Source organism: Oncorhynchus mykiss, chromosome 4, assembly GCF_057628025.1.
Source record: "Oncorhynchus mykiss isolate SJ-2025 chromosome 4, ASM5762802v1, whole genome shotgun sequence".
Classification (NCBI taxonomy): Eukaryota; Metazoa; Chordata; class Actinopteri; order Salmoniformes; family Salmonidae; genus Oncorhynchus; species Oncorhynchus mykiss.
This window is the reverse complement of record NC_143025.1, coordinates 33,521,342-33,547,480: the sequence shown is the minus strand read 5'-3', so window position 1 is coordinate 33,547,480 and position 26,139 is coordinate 33,521,342. Positions and strand designations below refer to the sequence as shown.

General features: G+C 43.2%; 1 protein-coding gene across 7 annotated transcripts in view; it reads right to left on the bottom strand.

Moving 5' to 3' along the window:
• LOC110521715 (BTB/POZ domain-containing protein 8) overlaps positions 1-25,218 on the bottom strand; it is a 44,009-nt gene extending 18,791 nt beyond the window's left edge. For 3 of the 7 annotated variants that reach the window (XR_016495213.1, XM_021599512.3, XM_021599511.3), the window contains exons 1-9: positions 24,682-25,218; positions 24,179-24,354; positions 22,792-22,986; positions 17,825-17,940; positions 16,940-17,060; positions 13,138-13,227; positions 7,118-7,198; positions 4,020-4,116; positions 2,866-2,954 (exon numbers count right to left, since the gene is read on the bottom strand). Coding sequence is in view for 6 of the 7 variants with exons in the window: in XM_021599512.3 (XP_021455187.3) it covers positions 2,866-2,954; positions 4,020-4,116; positions 7,118-7,198; positions 13,138-13,227; positions 16,940-17,060; positions 17,825-17,940; positions 22,792-22,986; positions 24,179-24,282 (893 nt within the window). In the remaining variant the exon portion in view is untranslated. The remainder of the gene's footprint in view (positions 1-2,865; positions 2,955-4,019; positions 4,117-7,117; positions 7,199-13,137; positions 13,228-16,939; positions 17,061-17,824; positions 17,941-22,791; positions 22,987-24,178; positions 24,355-24,681) is intronic. The other 4 variants (XM_090231885.1, XM_090231884.1, XM_090231883.1 and 1 more) reach the window with 3 other exon arrangements.
• Positions 25,219-26,139: the final 921 nt, after the last annotated feature.

The following is a 26,139-nucleotide window of genomic DNA, read 5'->3' as shown; positions in this document are numbered from 1 at the left end:
GGCACTGAGAGAAGTGATGAGATCCAGTGTCGTTGCGAAACTGAATGATGTGCCATCTCAGTTGCTCAGTCCCATTTTCTCAGTCCCAGCCTCAGGCCCTCAGGGTTGTGGCCAGAGATGGTTGGCTAGCTCCAGAGGCCTGAGGGGTGTGAATCGCAGCACCCCAGGGCCATAAGCTCAGTTCAGCTCGCATTACTATCATACACACAAGGGACGTGACAAATGTAAATAGAATCTTAATGTTTAAACTGACATTTATTAATAGTTTAAACGTTGAAGAAATCAATAAAAATAAAATGACGTGAATTCCCAATCCAGATATGGTTCTGCATATGACCACTAGGAGGCAATGCAGTTCAATCTACCACAGTCCTGGCTACGTACCTACCAGTCGTCACTAGCCACAAAGTCATAAAGCCTATTTCTACAATTTCTATACTTAAAATGTGATTTTAACCCTAACAATAACCTTATAACAATAACCACTGCTATATGTTTTTCTTTTTTTTGTTGTTGAATTTTTACCCCTTTTTCTCCCCAATTTCGTGGTATCCAATTGTTGTAGTAGCTACTATCTTGTCTCATCGCTACAACTCCCGTACGGGCTCGGGAGAGACGAAGGTTGAAAGTCATCCAATACACAACCCAACCAGCCGTACTGCTTCTTAACACAGCGCGCATCCAACCCGGAAGCCAACCGCACCAATGCGTCGGAGGAAACACCATGCACCTGGCAACCTTGGCTAGCGCGCACTGCACGGCGCGAACCCAGGGACTCTGATGGCACAGCTGGCGCTGCAGTACAGCGCCCTTAACCACTGCGCCACCCGGGAGGCCTCATGTTTGGCTATGTAAAAATAAATGAAAACAATCTTGACTTTGTGGCTGTGGTAACAAGAGAAAACCCTAACAGACGGCGCTCACCTTACTGCTGTCCCCCACCCACTCAGCAACAATGGTATTAATGCTGTTTTAGGTTCTCTGTTTTGTGCTTCTCCTTCATGTTCTCAATTGTCAGTACGTACTTCATGTCCGACTTCTTGTCAATGTGATGGCTCGTAGCAGTGATGCAAATCTGATTATTTGAGAGCTTGCGCTTTGTACTTGCAGAGCAATCATTTCTCCATCCGGCCGTCAATTTTTTTTTTAGATGGGATTTTGTAGTCTGGTTCTAGATATGCCATCAGGGCATTGAAGCCAACATTCTATACCTTTGACAATGGCTGCATGACAACTGCAACCATTTCTGTAGTCAGAGCTGTGATTTTCTCACTCTGTCCCTTATCACACTGCTGCCAGCAATGGTTTGGATCTCACAGTGCCGCTCTTTTAGCATTGGACCTGTATTGCCACTGTAGCTCAATTCCACCTCGCAAAATTTGAATTTCATTACCTTCTCAAAGTATTGCCATACAGGACTTAGCTGCTGTCGCCTCCAAGTCGCCCTCTGACATTTTTCCAACTTAACAACGATGTCGTGCAGAGCGCTTTATACCGTGACGAGATCCTGAGGCCCATTGTCGTGCTATTCTTCCGTCACCATCATCTCATGTTTCAGCATGATCATGCACAGCCCCATGTCGCAAGGATCTGTATACAATTCCTGGAAGCTGAAAATGTCCCAGTTCTTCCATGGCCTGCATATTCACCAGACATGACACCCATTGAGCATGTTTGGGATGCTCTGGATCAACGTGTACGACAGCGTTTTCCAGTTCCTGCCAATACCCAGCAACTTCACACAGCCGTTGAAGAGGAGTGGAACAACATTCCACAGGCCGCAATCAACATCCCGATTAACTCTATGCGAAGGTGATGTGTCATGCTGCATGAGGCAAATGGTGGTCACACCAGATACGGACTGGTTTTCTGATCCAAGCCCTTACCCTTTTTTTAAAGTATCTGTGACCAACAAATGCATATCTGTATTCCCTGTCACGTGAAATCTATAGATAAGGGCCTAATACATTTATTTAAATGGACTGATTTCCTTCTATTAACTGTAACTAAATAAAACCGTTGAAAAAGTTTGCATGTTGCATTTCTATTTTTATGCAGCTTTTACATTTTACTGGACATCTCCTCCTACTTACAGCATTGTTACATTAGGTATTTAAAAAATAAAAAAAATACCTTTGCCTTTTGGATGATGATTGGGACCTATTAATGGTAGTTTTGTGATAACTGCACTGTGATATCAAAACATTTAATAGAAAAGTGTGAGTTTCGGTTTAGTTGTATTTGCAATGTTAACGATCCCAAATTCGTTTAAAACGTCACACCCCTAACACACACAACTCATCAAAAGCTTTCCCCTCAGCGGAGCAGAAGGCAGGCAGCACGGCTCAGCCCACGCACCACGTTTGAGTTGTTTTATGTCTGTATCTTACTGCCAGATGGAATCCACACACAGATGGTGATGTCAGAGTTAGCCCTGAATGACCAGACATAAACACTATCAAGGCCATCATTATTCATACCACTGCCTGAGGGGTGACTGTTTCTGGCATTAGTGCAATTTAAGTGAAGTTTTCAGGGACTTTTGCACAGCTATTACATAGATTGTGACCTACATAACATGGTGACCTTATGTTGACCCTGTTCCTCCATCTATTGTGCTCTGGATTATGCAGATTAAGCCAAACCCTTCTTATACAACTACAGATGTTGAAGGTGATAAACAGGCTTGGGGTCCATTTTTATTCATTTTCCAATCAATTTACTTCCTGAAGTGACTGAATTGCAATGGAATTGACCCCAACCTCGTCGATAAAAATCTGTCAAACTGACAGTACCTAACTAAAATATAATGTCCCATAGAAATACACTCTAAAATGCTCCATACACACACACACACACACTCACCTCATACACAAGCTGTGGAGGCTCTGGAGTCCAAGGGTGTGGGTGAGGGAGAGGCACTCGAGGATGGTTTTCTGAACCCCATCTATAGGCTGCAGTAAGAATAAAAGGGAAAACGAACATGTCTAAGTGACGGGACTTTTAATGATAGGCCGTATTTTCAATTGGACATGGATTATAAAGGTACTTGCAAGTGAAGGATCTCGAATAAAAGCCTTAATAAACTAAAAGGTACAAAAACACATCTACACTGTTTGCGGTTGACACACAGATGAGTAACGTCGTACACTGGTCACAGGAATACTGTTTTGTAATAGGAGTGAAAATAGATCAAAAAGAGAGTTCTCTCTGTGCCTGCTGCGGGGTAAAGTGAAGCTGCCTGTCGCAGTGGGCAGAACGGAACACCCCATATGAACTGTATCTGGGCACATGATGAGGTAAGAGTAATGAAACAGAGGCTGTTCAGAGAACCGGAACACAGCGGGACATTGTTTTAAGGGTGCAGGAATGCCCGTGAGATACAAAACAGTACCAAAACAGCTAAATGTGTTCATACACATGGCTTTCCTCCTGACGCAGACTGGTATGAGACTACAGCGAGCTCTCTGGAGATGTAGCACTGATCTAGGCTGGTCCCAGATCTGTTTTAGCTGTATATGCAACTCCTGTGAAGTGTGGCAAGAGAGCACAAACAGATCTGGGACCAAGCTAGGGCAGATCAGAGAAGCACTGCAATGGTAGGAAGAGCTAAAACACTCCACAAGAGAGCCATGTAAAAATATAAATATTTTTTATTTTTATTGTGTATGTGTGCGTGTGTAGCAGCAGGTAGCCAAGCAGTTAGAGAGTTGGGCCAGTAACTGAAAAGTTGCTGGTTCGAATACCCAAGCGGTCAAGGTGAAAAATCTGTAGGTGTGTCTTAGTGCCTTGACTAAGGCACTTAACCCTAATTTGCTCCAGGGGTGTCGTATTACTATGGCTGACCCTGTAAAAAACAACACCTATCGTGTGTATATGACAATAACATTTGATTTTGTGTGTGTGTGTTTGCGTGCTTCACACAATACTGCATTAAGACATTAAGACAAAAACAAGTCGGCTAAATTGGCCTGCCAAACAGACATGTCAGACGTTTTCCCTCACATTCAGAAACCTACCTTGGGGAAGAAGCGGCAGTAGTCTCTGGTCAGCACCATCTCCACCACGTCCTTCAGTCCCTCCAGACCCAACATGTCTGCTGCCAACACGACCTGACTGGGAGAGAGGCGAGAGGGCCGGTTGAGGTGGTGTTGTGGTTCTGACTGGGAGAGAAGGCTGGGTGAGGTTGTGGTTCTGACTGGGAGAGAGGACTGGGTGAGGTTGGGTTGTGGTTCTGACGGAGACAGGGGCGAGGTGGTGTTGTGCTTCTGCTTGGGAGAGAGGGCTGGGTGAGGTTAGGTTGTGGTTCTGACTGGAAGAGAGGGCTGGGTGAGGTTGGGTTGTGGTTCTGACTGGGAGAGAGGGCTGGGTGAGGTTGGGTTGTGGTTCTGACTGGGAGAGAGGGCTGGGTGAGGTTGGGTTGTGGTTCTGACTGGGAGAGAGGGCTGGGTGAGGTTAGGTTGTGGTTCTGAATGGAAGAGAGGGCTGGGTGAGGTTAGGTTGTGGTTCTGACTGGAAGAGAGGGCTGGGTGAGGTTGGGTTGTGGTTCTAACTGGGAGAGAGTGACAGGTGAGGTGGTGTTGTGGTTCTAACTGGGAGAGAGTGACAGGTGAGGTGGTGTTGTGGTTCTAACTGGGAGAGAGTGACAGGTGAGGTGGTGTTGTGGTTCTAACGGAGAGAGGGACAGGTGAGGTGGTGTTGTGGTTCCACCTACAGTGGACCACCATGTGGGTAGTGGAAAAGTGCACACTTAAGGAAAAAGTATTGAGATGCATAGCCAGCAGGGGGGCTGCAACCCTCCAACAGCCCAAACACTGTCTATAATGTGCTCTACTGTACCCTATTCTACTGTTCTGTTATCTACTATACCCTACTCTATTATACTGTACTCTACTGAACTGTACTCGAGTTTACTCCACTTGAGGTTCTTACAATTTAAGAAAGGGCCCTTGGTCATGGTCTCAACTCACTGGGTCTGGATCTTGGGACCAATGTCCTGGTATAAACATGGTCTTGGCTCCTGGATATTATTTTAGTCTTTGGTTTACAAACCATATGCAACCCAATTCAGGGTTAATACACATTTTGACAGATGGGAATTTCATAACTTCTACATGACTTTTCACCAAATTTCCATGACCAACAATTGGCGCATCTCGATGTACTTCTCGATGTAAAAAGTATGCATAATGTGGTATGTTTTTGGGACATAACGAAAACATTAATACATGCTAATAATAGGTAAACAGTTAACAAGAGGGTACAAGATATGTTTTGAATTGGCTAACTAATTATTAGTCTATCGTAAATTATATTTTATAGGCCAGGCCTACCTGCAGCTGCAACATCTAACTGTCTCTCGCTCCTTGAGCAACGGCACACTTGTCTCACACACATGCATGCGATGCGCACAAACACAGACGTGCTAGTGTCATTCCGATCCTGGCTGATTTTTATTTGATTGATAAAATATCTAAAAACGGTGCCTAAATAAATTATATTAACAGAAATTACTAAATACATTTCCATGACTTTTCCAAAAACTTTCAGGATATGATCATTTTCCAAAACTTTTCCAGGCCAGGAAAACACAATTTTTGTATTTTCATAACCATATGAAACCATATGAACCCTGCCAATTTGAAGAAGATAATGCTCTCTGATAATTGGCTGATCACTCCCGACCCATAGGAATCCACACCCACTTGGACTACTTTTAAATGGTGGAAACCCTTAATAGCAATGTCTATACCAAAACGAGTATTTCTATCTACAGTCCTCTATTTCTCTCTATGATTGACACTTGACACGGAAACGCCTGGGGTTTTGCCCAAAAAATAATGATAATTTAAACATCTAACAACATAATTAATTAGATGCACAAATACTTCAATCAATCAATGAAGTTTCAGATTCATGCAATCAACATTGAACATTTTACAGAGAACAATCAAGATTATTTGAAATATTTAACTGAATTCTTTATCACCCCACTAAATGGATCAGTACTGAAAATAGTGGTAAAAGTTGCAATAAAAGGGAGAACCATGTACAGTGGTGATCATTTTGATTAACCTTCGATTACAGATTCATTTTAAAGAAATGTTATTTTCATACCAAATTAACAAAATGGTAAACATATTATTTTTAACCTGATTTTCAAAACATTTCAATTTAATTCAGAGAGATATATGCAATGCAAACAAAGTGTGTAAGAAGTATACAGTGCATTCAGAAAATATTCCAACACCTTGTCTTTTTCCACATTTTGTTACGTTGCAGCCTTATCCTAAAACGTATTAAATTGTTTTTTCCCGCTCATCAATCTACACACAATACCTCCATAATGACAAACTATCACATTTACATAAGTATTCAGACCCTTTACTCAGTACTTTGTAGAAGAACCTTTGGCAGTAATTACAGCCTCGAGTCTTCTTGGGTATGATGCTACAAGCTTGGCACACCTGTATTTGGGGAGTTTCTCCCATTCAGAGTGACCATCGGGTTGTTGACCAAGGCCCTTCTCCCCCGATTGTTCAGTTTGGCCGGGCGGCCAGCTCTAAGAAGAGTCTTGGTGGTTCCAAATTTCTTCCATTTAAGAATGATGGAGACCATTTTGTTCTTGGGGACCTTCAATGCTGCAGACATTTTTTGGTACCCTTCCCCAGATCTTCGCCTCGACACAATCCTGTCTCGGAGCTCTACAAACAATTCCTTTGATCTCATGGCTTGGTTTTTCCTCTGACATGCACTGTCAACTTATATAGACTGGTGTGTGCCTTTCCAAATCATGTCCAATCAATTGAATTTACCATAGGTCGACTCCAATCAAGTAGAAACATCTCAAGGATGATCAATGGAAACAGGATGCACCTAAACTCAATTTTGAGTCTCATTGCAAAGGGTCTGAATACTTATGTAAATAAGTTTTGTCATTATGGGGTATAGTGAGTCGTTTGATGAGTAAAAAAATGTATTTAATACATTTTAGAACAAGGCTGAAACGTAACAAAAAGTTGAAAAAGGGAAAGGGTCTGAATACTTCCAGAATGCACTGTATATGTCTACCTGACAGTATGTTTGGATACAACTTCACATTTTTTAAGGTACATACCTGGCACTGGCTCTGGGTGGTAGGTCTATTATGGCACCATACATGAACTGTAGGAGAATCTCCATCTCATCTGGACCCAGACTGAAAATAACAACAGTGTCGTTACCTCTGTAGGCAAAGTAGAACCATCATCCCACTTCAAATCTACTGTCTGATCTGCCGTCTGATCTGGGGTGCTGTAGGCTTTTAATTCAAGCTATAAGCGTGAAGAAATTGTACAAGTGTCTCTTGCAAAACTGATTTTATCTTACTGAACTAAAAATAATGGTTCAATAAATAATATCTAAACATCTATTTATTGAGCCAAATTATGTTTTTCATAAAATGCAATTCTAAGTGAAGAGCAGCACTAAAAAACATTGTCACTCGGGCCTACGGGGTATTTCCCCCAGAGTCCTCCAGTACAGTGCCTCAGCACACCCATCCTGCATGGTGACAGAGTGTCATCCCCAATTACTCTCAGATCAGCCAAGCTGAGACGAGTGACATTACTCTCCCCTTAGGAGAGTGCTGCCTCGTTTGTCTCTGCTGCCACACCGCTCTGACGGCAAGTGTAGAGAGGACTTAAAAACAAGGGTAGATGACCTGGTTTGGAAATTATCTGAGTGAGTGGAATCACACTGTCTGTAGTTAACGGTTTGTTTGCAGTCAATTCAGATAGTATACAAAAAATGTAAATTCCACTTAATGACTTCTCAATAAAGCAGAAGCAATTTATTTTAAACGTTTTTACATTTCTGAATGTTAAATTTAAATAATTTCCTGAAGTGACTGCCTTCAATTCAAATTGAGACTAACCCTGGTGTGTGCATGAAACTCCATAAAGAGCCAGCCTGATATAGGCTAATATATTCTCAGCACCCACAGTATGAATTATTAATACAGTATAGGATAGGCAGCAGACTTCAATTATTGTTGGGAGACAATGAGCCTTGTTATTGATACACCAGAGTGGAGGTATAGGTTACGTCCCAAATGGCAGCCTATTCACTTTATAGTGCACACCTTCTGGCAAAAGTAGTGCACTACATAGGGAATAAGCTGCAAATTGGGACGCAGTCGTAGACATTACCGACGAATAGGCATTATAGACGAAGAAGGACTTCAGTCCTAACCATCCCTTGGCCAGTATGTACAGTTGAAGTCGGAAGTTTACAAACACCTTAAACTGATAAATGTATTTGGCTTTCACAATTCCTGACATTTAATCCTAGTAAAAATTCCCTGGCTTAGGTCAGTTAGGATCACCACTTCATTTTAAGAATGTGAAATGTCAGAATAATAGTTGAGAGTTTATTTCTTTCATCACATTCCAAGTGGGTCAGAAGTTTACATACACGCAATTAGTATTTGGTAGTATTGCCTTTAAATTGATTAACTTGGGTCAAACATTTCAGGCAGTCTCCACAAGTCTGGTTCATCCGTGGGATGAATTTCCAAACGCCTGAAGGTACCACGTTCATCTGTACAAATAATAGTACGCAAGTTTAAACACCATTGGACCACACAGCCATTATACCACTCAGGAAGGAGACGCGTTCGGTCTCCTAGAGATGAACGTTCTTTGGTGCGAAAGGTGCAAATCAATCCCAGCACAACAGCAAAGGACCTTGTGAAGATGGAGGAAACAGGTACATAAGTGTCTATATCCACAGTAAAACGAGTCCTGGCAGCATGGCAGCATCATGTGGGGGTGCTTTGCTGCCGGAGGGACTGGTGCACTGGTGCATGACCAGCACAAAAACATCCTGTGGCGGACTGCAATAGCATCGAATAGTCCCCGCGATATGCAACTGTTCAGGGAAGTTAAGAACCAATACACGCAGTCAGTCAGTCAGGAAAGCAAAGGCCAGCTTCTTCAAGCAGAAATTTGCATCCTGTAGCTCTAACTCCAAAAAGTTCCGGGACACTGTAAAGTCCATGGAGAACAAGAGCACCTCCTCCCAGCTGTCCACTGCACTGAGGCTAGCTGCAAAACCTGGACCTGTACAATCTGGACCCTATTTCTGAAACTATCCGCCACCATTGTCGCAACCCCTATTACCAGCCTGTTCAACCTCTCTTTCATATCGTCTGAGATCCCCAAGGATTGGAAAGCTGCCGCAGTCATCTCCCTCTTCAAAGGGGGAGACACCCTGGACCCAAACTGTTACAGACCTATATCCATCCTGCCCTGCCTATCTAAGGTCTTCGAAAGCCAAGTCAACAAACAGATCACTGACCATCTCGAATCCCACCGTACCTTCTCCGCTGTGCAATCTGGTTTCCGAGCCGGTCACGGGTGCACCTCAGCCACGCTCAAGGTACTAAACGATATCATAATCGCCATCGATAAAAGACAGTACTGTGCAGCCGTCTTCATCAACCTGGCCAAGGCTTTCGACGCTGTCAATCACCATATTCTTATCGGCAGACTCAGTAGCCTCGGTTTTTCTAATGACTGCCTTGCCTGGTTCACCAACTACTTTGCAGACAGAGTTCAGTGTGTCAAATCGGAGGGCATGTTGTCCGGTCCTCTGGCAGTCTCTATGGGGGTGCCACAGGGTTCAATTCTCGGGCAGCTCTTGCTGCGGGCAATTCCTTGATCCACCTCTACGCAGACGACACCATTCTGTATACTTCTGGCCTTTCCTTGTACACTGTGCTATCTAACCTCCAAACGAGCGTCAATGACATACAACATTCCTTCCGTGGCCTCCAACTGCTCTTAACCTGTTAGAGCTCTAGGGGCGCTATTTCATTTTTGGATAAAAAACGTTCCCGTTTTAAGCGCGATATTTTGTCACGAAAAGATGCTCGACTATGCATATTCTTGACAGTTTTGGAAAGAAAACACTCTGAAGTTTCAGAATCTGCAAAGATTTTGTCTGTAAGTGCCCCAGAACTCATTCTACAGGCGAAACCAAGATGATGCATCACCCAGGAATTAGCAGAATTTCTGAAGCTCTGTTTTCCATTCTCTCCTTATATGGCTGTGATTGCGCAACGAATGAGCCTACACTTTCTGTCGTTCGCCCAAGGTCTTAGCAGCATTGTGACGTATTTGTAGGCATATCATTGGAAGATTGACCATAAGAGACTACATTTTCCAAGTGTCCGCCTGGTGTCCTGCGTCGAATTCGGTGCGCAATTGCCAGCTGCTTCTACTTTACCATTTGATTCAGGGGAGAAAGCATGTGTCCAAGAACGATGTATCAATGAAGAGATATGTGAAAAACACCTTGATGATTGATTCTAAACAACGTTTGCCATGTTTTCAGTCGATATTATGGAGTTAATTTGGAAAAAAGTTCGCGTTTTGAGGACTGAATTTTCAGATTTTTTTTGGTAGCCAAATGTGATGTATAAAAGGAGCTATTTCTAATACACAAGGAATCTTTTTGGAAAAACTGAGCATCTGCTATCTAACTGAGAGTATCCTCATTGAAAACATCAGAAGTTCTTCAAAGGTAAATGATTTTATTTGAAGGCTTTTATGTTTTTGTTAATGTTGCGTGCTGGATGCTAACGCTAATGCTAACGCTAAATGCTAACGCGAAATGCTAACGCTAGCTAGCTACTTTTACACAAATTATTGTTTTCCTATGGTTGAGAAGCATATTTTGAAAATCTGAGATGACAGTGTTGTTTACAAAAGGCTAAGCTTGAGAGATGGCATATTTATTTCATTTCATTTGCGATTTTCATAAATAGTTAACGTTGTGTTATGCTAATGAGCTTGCTGATAGATTTACACAATCCTGGATACAGGGGTTTTTTCATAGCTAAACGTGACGCAGAAAACGGAGCGATTTGTCCTAAACAAATAATCTTTCAGGAAAAACTGAACATTTGCTATCTGAGAGTCTCCTCATTGAAAACATCTGAAGTTCTTCAAAGGTAAATGATTTTATTTGAATGCTTTTCTGTTTTTTTGTGTAAATGTTGCCAGCTGAATGCTAATGCTAAATGCTACGTTAGCCATCAATACTGTTACACAAATGCTTGTTTTGCAATGGTTGAGAAGCATATTTTGAAAATCTGAGATGACAGTGTTGTTAACAAAAGGCTAAGCTTGAGAGCTAGCATATTTATTTCATTTCATTTGCGATTTTCATGAATAGTTAACGTTGCGTTATGGTAATGAGCTTGAGTCTGTATTCACGATCCCGGATCCGGGATGGGGAGATCAGAAAGGTTAAAACACTAGTAAAACCAAATGCATGCTTTTCAACCGTTCGCTGCCTGCACCCGCACGCCCGACTAGCATCACCACCCTGGATGGTTCCGACCTAGAATATGTGGACATCTATAAGTACCTAGGTGTCTGGCTAGACTGTAAACTCTCCTTCCAGACTCATATCAAACATCTCAAATCTAAAATCAAATCTAGAGTCGGCTTTCTATTCCGCAACAAAGCATCCTTCACTCACGCCGCCAAACTTACCCTAGTAAAACTGACTATCCTACCGATCCTCGACTTCGGCGATGTCATCTACAAAATAGCTTCCAATACTCTGCTCAGCAAACTGGATGCAGTTTATCACAGTGCCTTCCTTTTTGTTACTAAAGCACCTTATACCACCCACCACTGCGACCTGTATGCTCTAGTCGGCTGGCCCTCGCTACATATTTGTCGCCAGACCCACTGGCTCCAAGTCATCTACAAGTCCATGCTAGGTAAAGCTCCGCCTTATCTTAGTTCACTGGTCACGATGGTAACACCCACCCGTAGCACGCGCTCCAGCAGGTGTATCTCACTGATCATCCCTAAAGCCAACACCCGATTTGGCCGCCTTTCCTTCCAGTTCTCTGCTGCCTGTGACTGGAATGAATTGCAAAAATCACTGAAGTTGGAGACTTTTATCTCCCTCACCAACATCTGCTATCTGAGCAGCTAACCGATCGCTGCAGCTGTACATAGTCCATCGGTAAATAGCCCACCCAATTTACCTACCTCATCCCCATACTGTTTATATTTATTTACTATTCTGCTCTTTTGCACACCAGTATCTCTACCTGCACATGACCATCTGATCATTTTATCACTCCAGTGTTAATCTGCAAAATTGTAATTATTCGCATACCTCCTCATGCCTTTTGCACACAATGTATATAGACTATTTTTTTATTTTTTCTACTGTGTTATTGACCTGTTAATTGTTTACTCCATGTGTAACTCTGTGTTGTTGTCTGTTCACACTGCTATGCTTTATCTTGGCCAGGTCGCAGTTGTAAATGAGAACTTGTTCTCAACTAGCCTACTTGGTTAAATAAATGTGAAATAAAAATAAAAAATAAAAAAAACTTCACAAAATAGATGGCATCATGAAGTAGGGAAATTATGTGGATATATTGAAGCAATATCTCAGGACATCAGTCAGGAAGCTAAAGCTTGGTCGCAAATGGGTCTTCCAAATGGACAATGACCCCAAGCATACTTCCAAAGTTGTGGCAAAATGGCTTAAGGACATCAAAGTCAAGGTATTGGAGAGCACATCACAAAGCCCTGACCTCAAACCCATAGAAAATTTGTGGGCAGAACTGAAAAAGCGTGTGCAAGCAAGGAGGCCTACAAACCTGACTCAGTTAGACCAGCTCTGTCAGGAGGAATGGGCCAAAATTCACCCAACTTATTGTGGGAAGCTTGTGAAAGGCTACCCGAAACGTTTGACCCAAGTTATACAATTTAAAGGCAATACAACCAAATACTAATTGAGTGCATGTAAACTTCTGACCCGCTGGTAATGTGATGAAAGAAATAAAAGCTGAAATAAATCACTCTCTACTATTATTCTCACGTTTCACATTCTTAAAATAAAGTGGTGATCCTAACTGACCTAAAACGGGGGACTTTTTACAAGGATTAAATGTCAGAAATTGTGGAAAACTGAGTTTAAATGTATTTGGCTAAGGTGTATGTATGTAAACTTCTGACTTCAACTGTATGTATGTATGTATGTATGTATGTATGTATGTATGTATGTATGTATGTATGTATGTATGCATGCATGCATGTACATATGTGTGCCAGAACCTACCCCTGTAGAGTGATGCATTGTCTGGAGCTCTCCATCCAACTCCCACACAGCATAGCTCGGAAATACTGAGACCGCGCACACAGGACCGCCCTAAAAACAAAACACACACAAGTCAAATTTCAGCTGTGTGGCCTGTGCGTGTGTGTGTGTATGTGTGGTGTAGCTGGCCCTGAAGGGACACATGCTGACGGTATGTCTGGCACACAGACCTTCAGAGAAGTGACTGATCTGGACATCAAAGAACCATTCTGCAGTCTCTGAACTGCCCATGTTTTTACCAAGATGATGCTCAACTGCCACTGAGATGCACATATGACCCTGCAGCACATTGCATATCTAATATGATCTTCAGATCATCTCTAGCATCATGACAGCTCGGGAAAATCATCAGAGTGGATCCACAGTTTTACAGTCACCATTATTCACTAGCTTATCATGGACGAGGAAGGGCCCCCCCCCCTCCACAGTCAAACCCCTCTGCTTTTCTCTCACACACCCACATACTGTAAATAGTATAGTCTTTATTTAACCCCCCCTTTGCCATTCTGTGATTCCATATACTTGGAGTGTGCTATAATTCTCAGAGTGATCATTTAACCATACTTCAGGAGGGGTGTCCTCTTCTGTAGCAGATCTTATTATAGAAGCAGAAATAGACCACGTGACTGGAGAGAATTGACAGCAAAAAAGGCTGCTGAAAGAATCGTGAATGTCTCGAAGCTATTGCAACACATTTCCATCAATTCTAAGTGATTACTGTCACTATTCCTTAAAACAGTGGCTGCCATCTCCCTGGGGCCACCCATACGAAAATGTATGCACACATGACTAAATTGCTTTGGATAAAAGTGTCTGCTAAATTGCATACACTAAATATACAAAAGTTTGTGGACAGCCCTTCAAATGAGTGGATTCGACTATTTCAGCCACACCCGTTGCGGACAGGTGTATAATATCGAGCACACAGACATACAATCTCCATAGACAAACATTGGCAGTAAAATGGCCTTACTGAAGAGCTCAGTGACTTTCAATGTGGCACCATCATAAGACGCCAACTTTTCAACAAGTCAGTTTGTCAAATATCTGCCCTGCTCGAGCTGCCCTGGTCACCTCTAAGTGCTGTTATTGTGAAGTGGAAACGTCAAGGAGCAAAAGGGAAAGTGGAAAGCCTTCCCAGAAGAGTGGAGGCTGTTATAGCAGCAAAGGGGTGACCAACTCTATATTAATGCCCATGATTTTGGAATGAGATGTTCGATGAGCAAGTGTCCACATACTTTTGACACATACTTTTGACCATGCAGTGTATATTAAGAATATTGGCCACACTTGTGTTATTGGGTTATTGGGAGACACTAAAGTCGTTTAACAAAAGGTAGTCATGATGGTACAGCGTTGTACTCCAAACTTTAGTAGCACCATCAGCCTAACGTATAGAACATGACAAGTCCTCCTGTATGTGGAACAAAAGAGTGACTTCTTACAATGAGCTGTAGAAGTCTTGCTGCTGTAAATGAAAGGCTCTAGATTGTGAATGTCAGTCAGTCTCCATGAGGAGGGGAATAAATCTTCTCTTCCCTCAGCAGAGGTAGGTGTGTGTGTCTGTGTCAGTCAGTCTTGATATCGCTTCTCTTCCCCCAGCCGGGGGAGGTGGGGGTGGAGGGATGGATGAAAGTGATTGGTAGATCACAGCTCAGACCCAGTGGAGTGGCATCGAGAGAAGAAGGGAGCGAGAGAGAACTGCAGAAGGCAGGCAGGCACCACTGGGCTACCATACTAATCAGATTCAGCAGTGTTGCACTGCAGTCAAGGCTCACACGGCATGGAACGCTAGAAAAACACCAAAAAAGGTTTTCCCGCTTTCATCTGAAGAGGAGCTGCATTACACGGTCTGTCTGTCTGTCTGGGTAGATCCCCTGAGCACAGGCAGGGAGGGAGAAACCTGTCTCCATGTTTACTACTAGCACTACCTCTGCACCACTGAATGACCTCACCACAGCGTAACGGCTTGGTGAAACCCTCTGGCCTTGAGGACTGTGATTGTGTTGTACAGCTTACTTTTTATCAATGAATGATAACAGAAACATGAAGATAAATCAAGCAACATTTTTGGACACAGAGACAGATGGTTGTGCTTGGTGCACATTATTGGTTTAAATGCTAGTCTGTGGGGCTTTTTCAGGTTGATGTTTGATTCAAAGGTCAATGTATAATCGTGACCATTTATTGGTGCCTGAAATCCAACTGTTCAGATTGCATGCCAAAATGGTAACCAATCTATGCAAATATCCCTTCAAAGTGACGCCTGTATGCAAATGCATAGCACTGTTATAACATGATTTCATGTGACACACAAATACATGAAAAAAAACACACAAGATCAGTAGCTATTATCCAACTCTTCATGTACAAGAAGTGCATCAGTATGTATCAGCATATCATTAGCAGTATCTGTACTCAATCCACTTCCAAACAGCCTTGCATGTGTATCACTATTACATGAGGAACTGCCCAACAATCGATCAAGTTTGAGCATCAGGGAAGTCAATCAAATGCCAGAGAATGTTAATGTAGTAACGAAAGTTCAATCAGTAAGGCTGGTCTGAATGGATCATCCCTTCATTTATCTAGTGAGTAAGGGGTAATAAATGAGGGGCTGTTATTTTATGGAAAATAATTCACGTGTGGAACTGACCATTCACGGAGTTGCATTATTTTACAGAGAACGCATAGAGCCCTGAGTTGATTATCCCTTTTATACCATGGCTATAATTGAACACATTTGCCGCTAGAAATGTGTTCATTTGCAGGTAGAAATGTGTTCAACATCCACTGAAGTAGCTAGCAAGTTTACTAGATAGCTACAGTAGTTGTTATGGTAACCAAATAAACAGACTTAGTAGCTTAGCTAACTATGAAAATCGAACTCAACAATCCCACTACTGTTTTCAATTGGACTTTTACTTTAAAAAGCAGCTCCAACAAAACTTGTAAAAATGAACTATAGCTATTGAATTCTACTGTGCAAATATACTGTGCGTTACAGGGAAATAATGCACGTTTATAATGTTACCTCATTAGCATAGCAGGATAGCAGGTATCCGTGTTAGTGTTTATGTTACCTCATCAGCATAGCGTCACATCTTTAAACCTCCTTTACTATAAGCAAGTGTACGGAACGTCATTCATCAATTAACTTCAGCCTATGAGCATGGCACACTAAGGCAATTCCACCACGCTCGATGATTAATCTATGGGGTTACTCGTGCAATAATCGCTTTCCTTTCCTTTAACATATGAGCATGAATCTAGCGGAGTATTTATATGTCAACTCAAACCTTATGTCTCCCACTCGCTGGGGGGGGGCAAGGCCTACCCAAAACTATAGAATAAAATTCCATATTGTATTCTGTCTCTATTGTCATGGAGTTAAGCCTTTACTATATGTAGGCCTGGTGTTATGAACTATAACTGCTTTGTGAAAATAATACACCTACTAACGCCACCTACAACCTACTGAGATGCATCAAATTATGCATAGATAGAAGAGGAATTGAGATGTACAGAGGTTTGATAAGTCCCAGGCGGGGTTTTGTGTTGGAGATAAAAACAAAACAATCATAGTCATTCTCCTACACAAATATTGATTGACCTTTAGACCGTATTGTGCTACTAGGTTTCTTCCTTCTGGCCACTCTGCTTCTGTTTGGTCTGTGGTGTCTAGGCCAAGTTACACTAAATCCCTTTGTGACCACTGCTGATGCAAAAAGGACTTCATACATTGTATCGGCCGATTGATTACCTGTGACAGGAGAAGACCTGCTCCCCTACTTGGATGCTGATGTCAGATCCTTCTCCTCTCTGGTAGAGATCCAACAGGTCTGCTCCAAGACCAGAGGCTGGCTCCACAACCACAGCATTATCTGAAAGGGATAGGAATGGAGGGCAATAATAAGACAATAGAATGTATGTGCAAAAAACCTGGTCCTTTGGCCTGGGCAGATCTGACTAGAAGGGCTGTGCACTCCATCCGTTGGACCAAACACAAAGAGTGTTTGTGTGTGAATGACAGAGAACAAAGCTAAACTGAATAAACATGCAGAACGAGTAGTGTTAGTGTTTACCTAAAAAGGTCAATAAAGCTGTGTTGCCTTATCTGCCCTGGGCTGTTATTGCCAGTAGCAACAACAAGCTACTAAATGCAATTAAGGGTTAAAGGGAAATTTCACCCTTTTTCAACTTCATATTCATCATCTCCAGCACCACCACAACATCAACATATGTGAAAATGGCACTTTTCTATGTGTTGTTGTAAAGGAAGATAACTGTTTCCAATGATATCTTTAACCAATTAGTAGACAATTAGTAGGCAATCCCTACTCATATTTGGTTAAAACTCACAATGCACACTGATGATGTCATTGGAAACACTTAACTTCCTCTATTTCCCCCCCCACAAAACATAGAAACGAGCCATTTTCACATACTGTATGTTGATGTTGGGGTGGTTCTGGAGATGATGAATATGAAGGAGATTTTATTATTACTTTTATTTTTTTACATGTCCCTTTAAGTCAGATCATTTTGAGTCTCATGGACCGAGGGACCCATAGGGCTTTGGTCAAAGTAGTGCACTAAATAGGGAATAGGAAGCCATTTTGGATGCACATACTGTTGATCTGTTTACCTGAGTCAGTGTGGAGATCGACATCGGGACCATTGAGGACAATAGTAGGCGACTCTGAGTCCTCAGGGATTCCTTCTCCAGCCAAGCCCATGCGTTGGTCTGCTGTGTACATTCGCCTAAGATTAGGGGAAACAGAAAAAAAGGAAGAAGATTATATTGTCCAATGTACAAGAGGAAATGTGTGTTCAGCTTTATCCCAACCCCTCTAAAACACCTAGGATTAGAATGGTAACAAATGCCTAGGTTAGAGCCTTTGTATACATTCTATTGGGAATACTACAGTCAGTCATCATTGCTCTGAGCGACAAGGAGACACTGACGCACAGGGTGTAATGTTCCAGAACACAGAGGTGCGTGAGAGGAGCACAGTGCAGTGATTCTGACTGCTGCCAGAGTCCCAGTGCCTGTTAGCTAGCACACTGCACCCCAGCCCAGTGCCTGTTAGCTAGCACACTGCACCCCAGCCCAGTGCCTGTTAGCTAGCACACTGCACCCCAGCCCAGTGCCTGTTAGCTAGCACACTGCACCCCAGCCCAGCGCCTGTTAGCTAGCACACTGCACCCCAGCCCAGTGCCTGTTAGCTAGCACACTGCACCCCAGCCCAGCGCCTGTTAGCTAGCACACTGCACCCCAGCCCAGTGCCTGTTAGCTAGCACACTGCACCCCAGCCCAGTGCCTGTTAGCTAGCAAACTGCACCCCAGCTCAATGCCTGTAAACTAACACACTGCACCGGGGGTGTCCTCGGATGGGGCCACAGTGTCTCCTGACCCCTCCTGTCTCAGCCTTCAGTATTTATGCTGCAGTAGTTTATGTATCGGGGGGCTAGGGTCAGTTTGTTATATATCTGGAGTACTTCTCCTGTCCTATCCGGTGTTCTGTGTGAATTTAAGTATGCTCTCTCGGAGGACCTGAGCCCTAGGACCATGCCCCTGCTGCTCCAGTTTCAACTGTTCTGCCTGTGATTATTATTATTTGACCATGCTGGTCATTTATGAACATTTGAACATCTTGGCCATGTTCTACTATAATCTCCACCTGGCACAGCCAGAAGAGGACTGGCCACCCCACATAGCCTGGTTCCTCTAGGTTTCTTCCTAGGTTTTGGCCTTTCTAGGGAGTTTTTCCTGGCCACCGTGCTTCTACACCTGCATTGCTTGCTGTTTGGGGTTTTAGGCTGGGTTTCTGTACAGCACTTTGAGATATCAGCTGATGTACGAAGGGCTATATAAATACATTTTATTTGATTTGATGCACCCCAGCCCAATGCCTGTAAACTAACACACTGCGCCCCAGCCCAGTGCCTGTTATCTAGCACACTGCACACCAGCCCAGTTAGCTAGCACACTGCAACCCAGCCCAGTGCCTGTTAGCTAGCACACTGCGCCCCAGCCCAATGCCTGTAAACTAACACACTGCACCATAGCCCAGTGCCTGTTATCTAGCACACTGCACACCAGCCCAGTTAGCTAGCACACTGCAACCCAGCCCAGTGCCTGTTAGCTAGCACACTGCACCCCAGCCCAATGCCTGTAAACTAACACACTGCACCATAGCCCAATGCCTGTAAACTAACACACTGCACACCAGCCCAGTTAGCTAGCACACTGCAACCCAGCCCAGTGCCTGTTAGCTAGCACACTGCACCCCAGCCCAGTGCCTGTTCGCTAGCACACTGCACCCCAGCCCAGTGATTGTTAGCTAGCACACTGCACCCCAGCGCCTGTTAGCTAGCACACTGCACCCCAGCCTTAACTAGCACAATGCAGCCCAGCCCAGTGCCTGTTAGCTAGCACACTGCAGCCCAGCCCAGTGCCTGTTTGTTCACCTCACTGCAGTTGAACTGATTCTTCTGCGTCTGATGAGTGCCTGTTAGCTAGCACAATGCAGCCCAGCCCAGTGCCTGTTAGCTAGCACACTGCAGCCCAGCCCAGTGCCTGTTAGCTAGCACACTGCAGCCCAGCCCAGTGCCTGTTTGTTCACCTCACTGCAGTTGAACTGATTCTTCTGCGTCTGATGAGTGCCTGTTAGCTAGCACAATGCAGCCCAGCCCAGTGCCTGTTAGCTAGCACACTGCAGCCCAGCCCAGTGCCTGTTAGCTAGCACACTGCACCCCAGCCCAGTGCCTGTTTGTTCACCTCACTGCAGTTGAACTGATTCTTCTGCGTCTGATGAGACCAAAACACCGGTTCTGTTCGAATATATACACACAGAGGTCCATTTATTAGGTACACCCATCTAGTACAGGGCCGGACCTCCCTTTGCTTCCAGAACAGCCTGAATTATTCGAGGCATTCTACAAGGTGGCGGAAACGTTCCACAGGGATGTTGTCCACGCTGATGCGATGCCTTCACACAGTTGCTACAGATTGGAAGGCGGTACGAACAGCACGTTCCATCTCATCCCCCCAAAAATCTATTGGATTTGGTCAGCAACAATGTTCAGCTACGCTGTGGCGGTAAATTGTTGCTCAATTGGACCTAATGTGTGCCAGGAAAACATTCCCCACACCAGTACACCACCGCCACCAGCCTGTACCGTTGACACCAGGCAGGACAGATCCATGGACTCTTGCTGCTTTCATCAAATCCTTACTCTGCCATCAGCATGACGCAACAGGACCCGGGATTTGTCAGACCAGGCAATGTTTTTTCTACTCCTCAACTGTCCAGTGTTGGTGATTGCGTGCCCACCGGAATAGCTTCTTATTTTTAGCTGATAGGAGTGGAACCAGGTGTGGTCGTCTGCTGCAATATCCCAGCCGTGACAAGGACTGACGAGTTGTGCGTTCCAAGATGCCGTTTGGCACACCACTGTTGTACTAAATAAATAAGTACTGCGCTGTAATGTGTGTGTTTGTGGCCCGCCTGTTAGCTTGCACGATTCTTGCCATTCTCCTTTGACCTCTCATCACCGAGCTGTTTTCGCCCACAGGACTGCCGTTGACTGGATGTTTTTTCCTTTGTCGCACCATTCTCGGTAAACCCTAGACATGGTTGTGTGTGAAAAGCCCAGGAGGGCGGCCATTTATGAGATACTGGATACGGCGCACATGGCACCGATGATCATAGGGCACTCAAAGTCACTTAGAATGGGCAAAATGAGTGACCTAACGCTCAATCAAACATTAACTGAATTCCTCGATGCCCGTCTGCCTGCTTTATACAGCAAGCCACGGCCACGTGACTCACTGCCTGTAGGAGTGATCCATCTTCATGAATGGGGTGGTATACCTAATAAACTGGACCCTGAGTGTATATCTGCTGCTGAAGATAGTTGGACTGGCACTCAGAGGTTCTCAATGAAGGATGATAGACAGGAATGATGATCTATGATAAATGTAGTGGATTAAGCTTTTTGCCCATATCAGATATGTCTATGTCCTGGGAATTTTTTTGTTACTTACAACCTCATGTTTACCAGTAAAGAAGACTTGCAAGCATACACATTGGTATGGTTATGAACATAACAAATATGTGGTCCATTAAGAGCGAATTGTCCCAATCCAGGAGCTCTCACACATATACTGTACATCTACCAACAGGCTTTGTTTGTACGCCGTTTGTGTCCACATATACAGTATTCCAGAGTCATCATCATGGCACAACATGGTCTGCTCTGCTGCTGCTCTGAAGGCCTGATTAATACCCTGCTAATGAGCTAGCAGCATAATGACTTAGATCAAAGGCTGGTTGTACTCTCTCAGTAGACCATACTGCTGCTGCTGGGGCCAGATCTGACTCTAGTCTACAGTATGCCTAATGGAGAGTATCACTGGATCCATACCCTGATGTTGATATTACAGATGGATGCTATTAGTACTAACATGATCAGATAATCTCACAACGCCTTTGTAATCAGATTACACCGTTCTATTAATAATCTGCTTGACAAAATACTTACAGCAGGAGTACTCTACTACTATTTGAGAAGGTCCGGTCACACATTTCCTATGTGGCAAAGTTCCAGATGGATATTGCATTTATCAGCGTAGTAACAAACCTCCACTTCACAACCCATGTGACACCAAACTGTTCACACCCCCTCTTGTTGGCAGAGAGAAAATGTTGCCATTTTAACTTAATTTTCTGCAATTCTACACACTAGGGCGGCAGATACAAGCGTTGAACTTGTAACCGAAAGGTTGCCAGAACGAATCCCTGAGCTGACAAGGTAAAAATCTGTCATTCTGCACCTGAAAAAGACAGTTAACCCACTGTTCCTAGGCCGTCATTGAAAATAAGAATTTGTTCTTAACTGACTTGCCTAGTTAAATAAAGGTAAAAATAATTACAATACCTGACAAAAACAAAGGGGGCCTCCTGGGGGTTGAGGCCCCTGAACACTTAATCTGGCCATGATAACTACAAGATTTAGATAGGTAAATTAGACTAACCAGCTATCTAGTTGATCAACTGGACATTTCTGACAGGTTATAAATAGCTCTCTAAGGCCTGTCAGTGAATGACATAACAAGAGGAAAACTCCCCATGCACTACCAACTTTTGAAATTGCACCTTGTGCATTCTACGGTTACAGCTCTAAACAGCAGTAAGTTCAAAGACTGAGTTCTGACTATTTAAAAAAAGTCAGGACCAGCGGTCCGTATTGAACATGTTCTGGGTCTGCATCGAGTATGGCTGATTTACAGCATCTTGGTCTGGAGAAGAAAAAAAAAGGGAGTATGGCGCCCTCTGGCTGAAATTCAACAGTACAGAAACTACACGCTAAGCACCACCTAACAATCATGTTAATTGACAGAGTTAGATTATCTACAAAGAAACACTCTCTTAAATGATTTAGATTCAAATATATTTTATGCATCTGTGATGTCTATTTGAGTAAGAATAGAGGGCCTACATAAGGATGATTGGACCATAGAACTAGCATTAGTAATTATATGTCTATGGATTGGTGAGTGTACTGAAACTGTAAAAACAATAACATATACTCTGACTCGGAGTGTACCTGATATACTGCTTCAGCTCCGTGCTGTCATAGTTGTTTAGCTGGATGGTCTTCGGGTCTGGATGAGAACCCCTCCTCAGTATTTGTGGGGCCCTGGCCAGGAGAACAGCCCTGTGAACCAGGAGAGGGGTGGAGCTGGCGCAGGAGCCCACCGTACACAGGCTGACATCTGCCTCTAACTCCTCCTGCAGCAGCCTGGGAAATCACAACACAGGAGTGGTTCACATCTGGCAGGACATAAACACATTGCAACACAAAATAATTTCAGTGGAGCAAGGATAGGAAAGGGACAATGATACAATTAATTTCTTAACTGAAGACATTTACATTTTAGGAGGCAGAGCAGTACATTTGGGAGGTGGGTCATCAAGGGGATAGCATGGTTAGTAGTGTAGGGAGGTCAAAGGCAACCGTAGAAACCCTACAACCCTGCTTAACTATATATAATCAAGCTGACTGGACTTGATCTGGGTAAGTCAGCAGCACAGAGTCCTTGGTCCTTCCTTCTGCCCCTGTACCACTAACCACCATAATTAACTTCCATTGCTGTGTCTGAAGTGGGTGACCCAGAAATCAGCCAGCCTCAAGCCAAATGGACCATAAGAACTGTGGTACTACTGTAGCTACTGCCTCTGTGCCTACTGGAACTGGGCTATTTTATTGCCCCCAGGGAAGGCCGTGGCTGGGTAGCATGTATGAGCTGTCCTACTGCATGCTATTGCTGCTGTTGTATGTGTCCCCCCCAAATGGCACCATATTCCTTTTGTAGGGCACTACTTCCGACCAGAGCCCTACGGGTCATGGTCAAAAGTAGCAACTATAAAGAGAATAGGGTGCAGTTTGGGACACAGACAGTAACTGGGTTGCATGTATGAGCTGTGGTGTTACTGCTGCTGTAGCCATTTCATTTTACAGCCCTCAGGCAGATAAGCAGAGAGTGACAGGGAAGGGGCAATTCCACGGTAACAGTGACACAGACTCCAGATACAAAGTTTGGTAACAGAATGGCAGTTTGTGTTGTCATTCTGCTACCAAACTTTGAATCTGCACTATTGGTCAGGTGAATGTGTTTTGTAAAATCTTCAGTGGAAATTGTTAAAAGTAATCATTGTGCATAGAGTTAACTTTGCAATCATTGTTTTTTGTTTTGATTTTTTTTACATTCAAATGTATGTCAGTCTTAGTGTCACTTTGTTACCGTGCAATGCCCTGTAGGCTGCAATTTCGTTTTTTGCTTAATAGGATAATGAGTGTGGGAATATTTTACTAATAAGGGCTTTCTTGACAGTTGCCTGACAACGCCTTATGTAGAGTGAATGTGTTTTTTACTAGACTTCACTGGAAAATAGGCTACGGTTCTGTGTCCATAAACAGTGTTAATCATTACCTGTTGAGGTCTGCAGACAATGCAGAAGCTAAGCATTTCTTAAGATTGCTTCTGGATTTTCTTCCTTTGGCTTCAAATTCTCGTATTGCTTCTGTGTTGATCATAGTAGTTGTGTGCGCTCAAACAAGTTTGATGTCTCTCCTAAAAACCCACAAGATTGGGGCAGTTCATCACACCTAGGCTCAAAGTAGGGGGACAGAAGGAGAGAAGATCAAACACAAAGAAGTGTAATAAAACTCAGTTAATATTTCACGAATAACAGACATAGGTGTCTTCCCTAGCCATAGATGAGCTTCTTGTATAACTCAAAGGTCAGAGGGGTATACTACAAAGCAGGTTCAATGAGTTAGCCAGCTAACTTCAATAAACAATCAGAAATAACTATCGACATTCTGGCTCATTAAAATAGCAAAACGTAGATGTGTTTTGGTTGTTAAGTCAATTAGACCCATTTCAAGCTTACCTAAAATAAATAAATACATAAATAAAGTTCAGCAATTTACCTGGCTAACTCATTGATCCAGTTTTGTAGTAGACACCTCAGAGATCCTAACGGCACTATTTCAATGTCACCTCAAGAATAGGCTAGCTAGCTTTATCAGATAAAAAAAAAAATGTAATTTCGTGAAATTCCCACTTACTTAGCTACTATCAAACGCAAATCACACCCTGTTTAATTGCATGGTAATAGCTATATTAATAATTAATAATAACATATAGTTGTTTTCCTCAGCTGTCAAAACAGTTAGATGGCTACCCTACGTCACTGAAATAGACGCCATCTATCTCAGAGGAACAAAAACAATGAGTAGGCAGCTCCTAAAAAAAATCACAAAAAACGAGCCTATAAAATATCTGTCGATTCATACAGCCACAAGAACTCAATATGGTCCAGTCACTGAGTAAGAGTTTGCGTCAGCACTCGACAGAAACAAATATATTTTTTAATTCATAGCCACCATTTCAATTCCAATTATTTGCAATTAGCACGCTTGCTGTGCTCTCCGACTGACTGTGCTACCCACCCCAATGACGTATGCAAAAGGAGGTATTTTGACCGTAAATACATTAATATGCGCGAATTAAAAAACGGGTCCTAAATGTCATACTGTTTGTAGTAAATGCTCATGTTGCATTCGATCTCTCCTAACAAATAAATTAAATAAAACAGTTAACGTAGTATATATACCACATGAGGCTGCTAAGGGGAGAAAGGCTCATAATAATGTCTGGAACATAGCAAATGGCATTAAACACATGTAAACCACGTGTTTGAAACTATTCCACTCCAGACATTATCGTTTGGGAAAATCGATTTGAACCGTCATCCAACTCGGAATTGCAACTAGGAAACCCAGAACTCTTTCTAGAGCTGTCTTTCCTACCTGAGGAACACTGACGTCATGATTTGACCTCGTCATTTTCCTGAGTTCCCAGTCGTTCTGAACGTGGCATGAACCAAGCTATGCTCCATAACTATAATCATGTTCTAGTACAGGTATTCCCAATGCCGTCGGGGGTACGCCAAATAAAATTGTGATTCACAATTTTCAATTAACAAATAAAGTTGTGTATGTAAGATGGTTAAATAAGAGCAAAATGATTGATTATTATTCTATTATTATTTGTGCCCTGGTCCTATAAGAGCTCTTTGCCACTTTCCACAAGCCGGGTTGTGACAAAAACTCACGCTCATTCTTGTGTTTCATAAATGTATCATATAGTGTGTGTGTGTGTGTGGCAGGCTTTCAATGATGGCAAAAAAACATTTGAGAGTGCACTGACCCTGGTGGTAGAGGGGGTACGCAGCTGGAGGTTGAATGTTTGAAGGGGTACGGGACTATAAAAAGTTTGGGAACCACTGTTCTAGTATAATGACATAGCATGACAGCAGGCATGCAAATTAGGACAGGTTGTATCTGTCCATTTGTAAATCTGTAGGTCAGGACTGTCAGTTGAAA